The sequence below is a fragment of the Micromys minutus genome, assembly GCF_963924665.1.
Source record: "Micromys minutus genome assembly, chromosome: 6".
In the NCBI taxonomy this organism is placed as follows: domain Eukaryota; kingdom Metazoa; phylum Chordata; class Mammalia; order Rodentia; family Muridae; genus Micromys; species Micromys minutus.
In genome coordinates, this window is record NC_137975.1 from 73557297 (window position 1) to 73558607 (window position 1311).

Consider the following 1311-nt stretch of genomic DNA (forward strand, 5'->3'; position numbering starts at 1 on the left):
GATTGTAGCTATCAGCCCTTCTGTGGAATGAAAGAGTACAATTGAAAACAAACAACAACAAAAACCAAGAATCTGCTAAGGAATCATTAAGGAAAAGGTTGTATGTACTTACATCCATGAGACCATTTCCCTCCACAGGAATAAACAGAGAAATCTTACATATGTTTCACAAATGATTTTTTCCTAGTGTCATGCATGAAGTCAAAATATGAACTGGAATAACATTGTCCAGACAATAGTTTTCCTTTCTCTTACTGGACCTGGAATTGTGGGCAATATCTTAATGTTTCTGAGACTTGTGTCCACTTCTGCATTCAGGACTGAGAAAACGTCTGTCAACCTTATTCTCATCCACTTGGCTTTTTCTAATCTGATCATTATTTGCAGCACAGGGATCAGAGATATAACCACAGTGTTTTATTTCAGAAACTTCCTAGGAAATATTGGCTGTAAAGCTGTGGTTTATCTGGCAAGGATGGCACGGGGCCTCTCCATCTGCACCACCTGTCTCCTCAGTGTGGTCCAGGCTGTCACCATCAGTCCCAGAACCACCATCTGGGAAAAGCTCAAACCACAGACCTTGTGGCAAGTTCTTACCTATGTGTTCTCCTTTTGGATGCTTAATATCCTTATAAGCTCCAACTTGTTGTACTATATAACAGCAGACAGTGGCATGAACAGATCTGGAGTCACAGGGTACATTGGGTATTGCTATATGCTGCCATCCAGGCACATAGTTAAATGGCTTTTTCTCGTGCTCATGGCTGCTCGTGATCTCATCTTCCAGATTCTCATGGGCTGGAGTAGTGGATACATTTCTTTTCACCTGTATAAACATCACAAACGTGTCCTCTACCTTCATAGCTGCAGGCTTGTAAACAGTTTCAGTCCAGAGATCAGAGCTGCACAGAGTGTTGTCATTCTCATGAGCTGTTTCCTGTTCTTTTATTGGGCAGACTTTATTTTCTCTTTTTATACAGGTTCCATGGTGACTCATGAGTCCATTATACTAAATATTAAAACATGTCTAGTACTTGGTTATGCTGTTCTCAGCCCTTTTGTACTGATGAACAGAGATAAACCTGTTACTAAATCCTTGAGGTTTCACTGAAAAATGCTAGGAAACTTGTGACAGTAATGTTGCCCATCCATCCATGCACTCAAGATACACACTAGCATTTATTTGCCTTAATATTTTGAAGACTACACGCAGGAGATGTCGCTTTTCTGTATAGCATTAGCTCTCAAAATGCCAATTTATAGACCAGGTCTTGGCGTGGTTACTGACCTGCCTGGGTATTGTCAGCATTT

At 40.7% G+C, this 1311-nt stretch overlaps 1 protein-coding gene across 1 annotated transcript; it reads left to right on the forward strand.

Moving 5' to 3' along the window:
- Positions 1–208: 208 nt before the first annotated feature.
- On the forward strand, positions 209–1111 carry LOC308422066 (putative vomeronasal receptor-like protein 4; the record flags this gene model as incomplete). Its single annotated transcript, XM_080918529.1, has 1 exon — positions 209–1111. The coding sequence occupies one exon, from the start codon at positions 209–211 to the stop codon at positions 1109–1111; it is 903 nt and encodes a 300-aa protein (XP_080774655.1).
- Between the last annotated feature and the right edge of the window lie 200 nt (positions 1112–1311).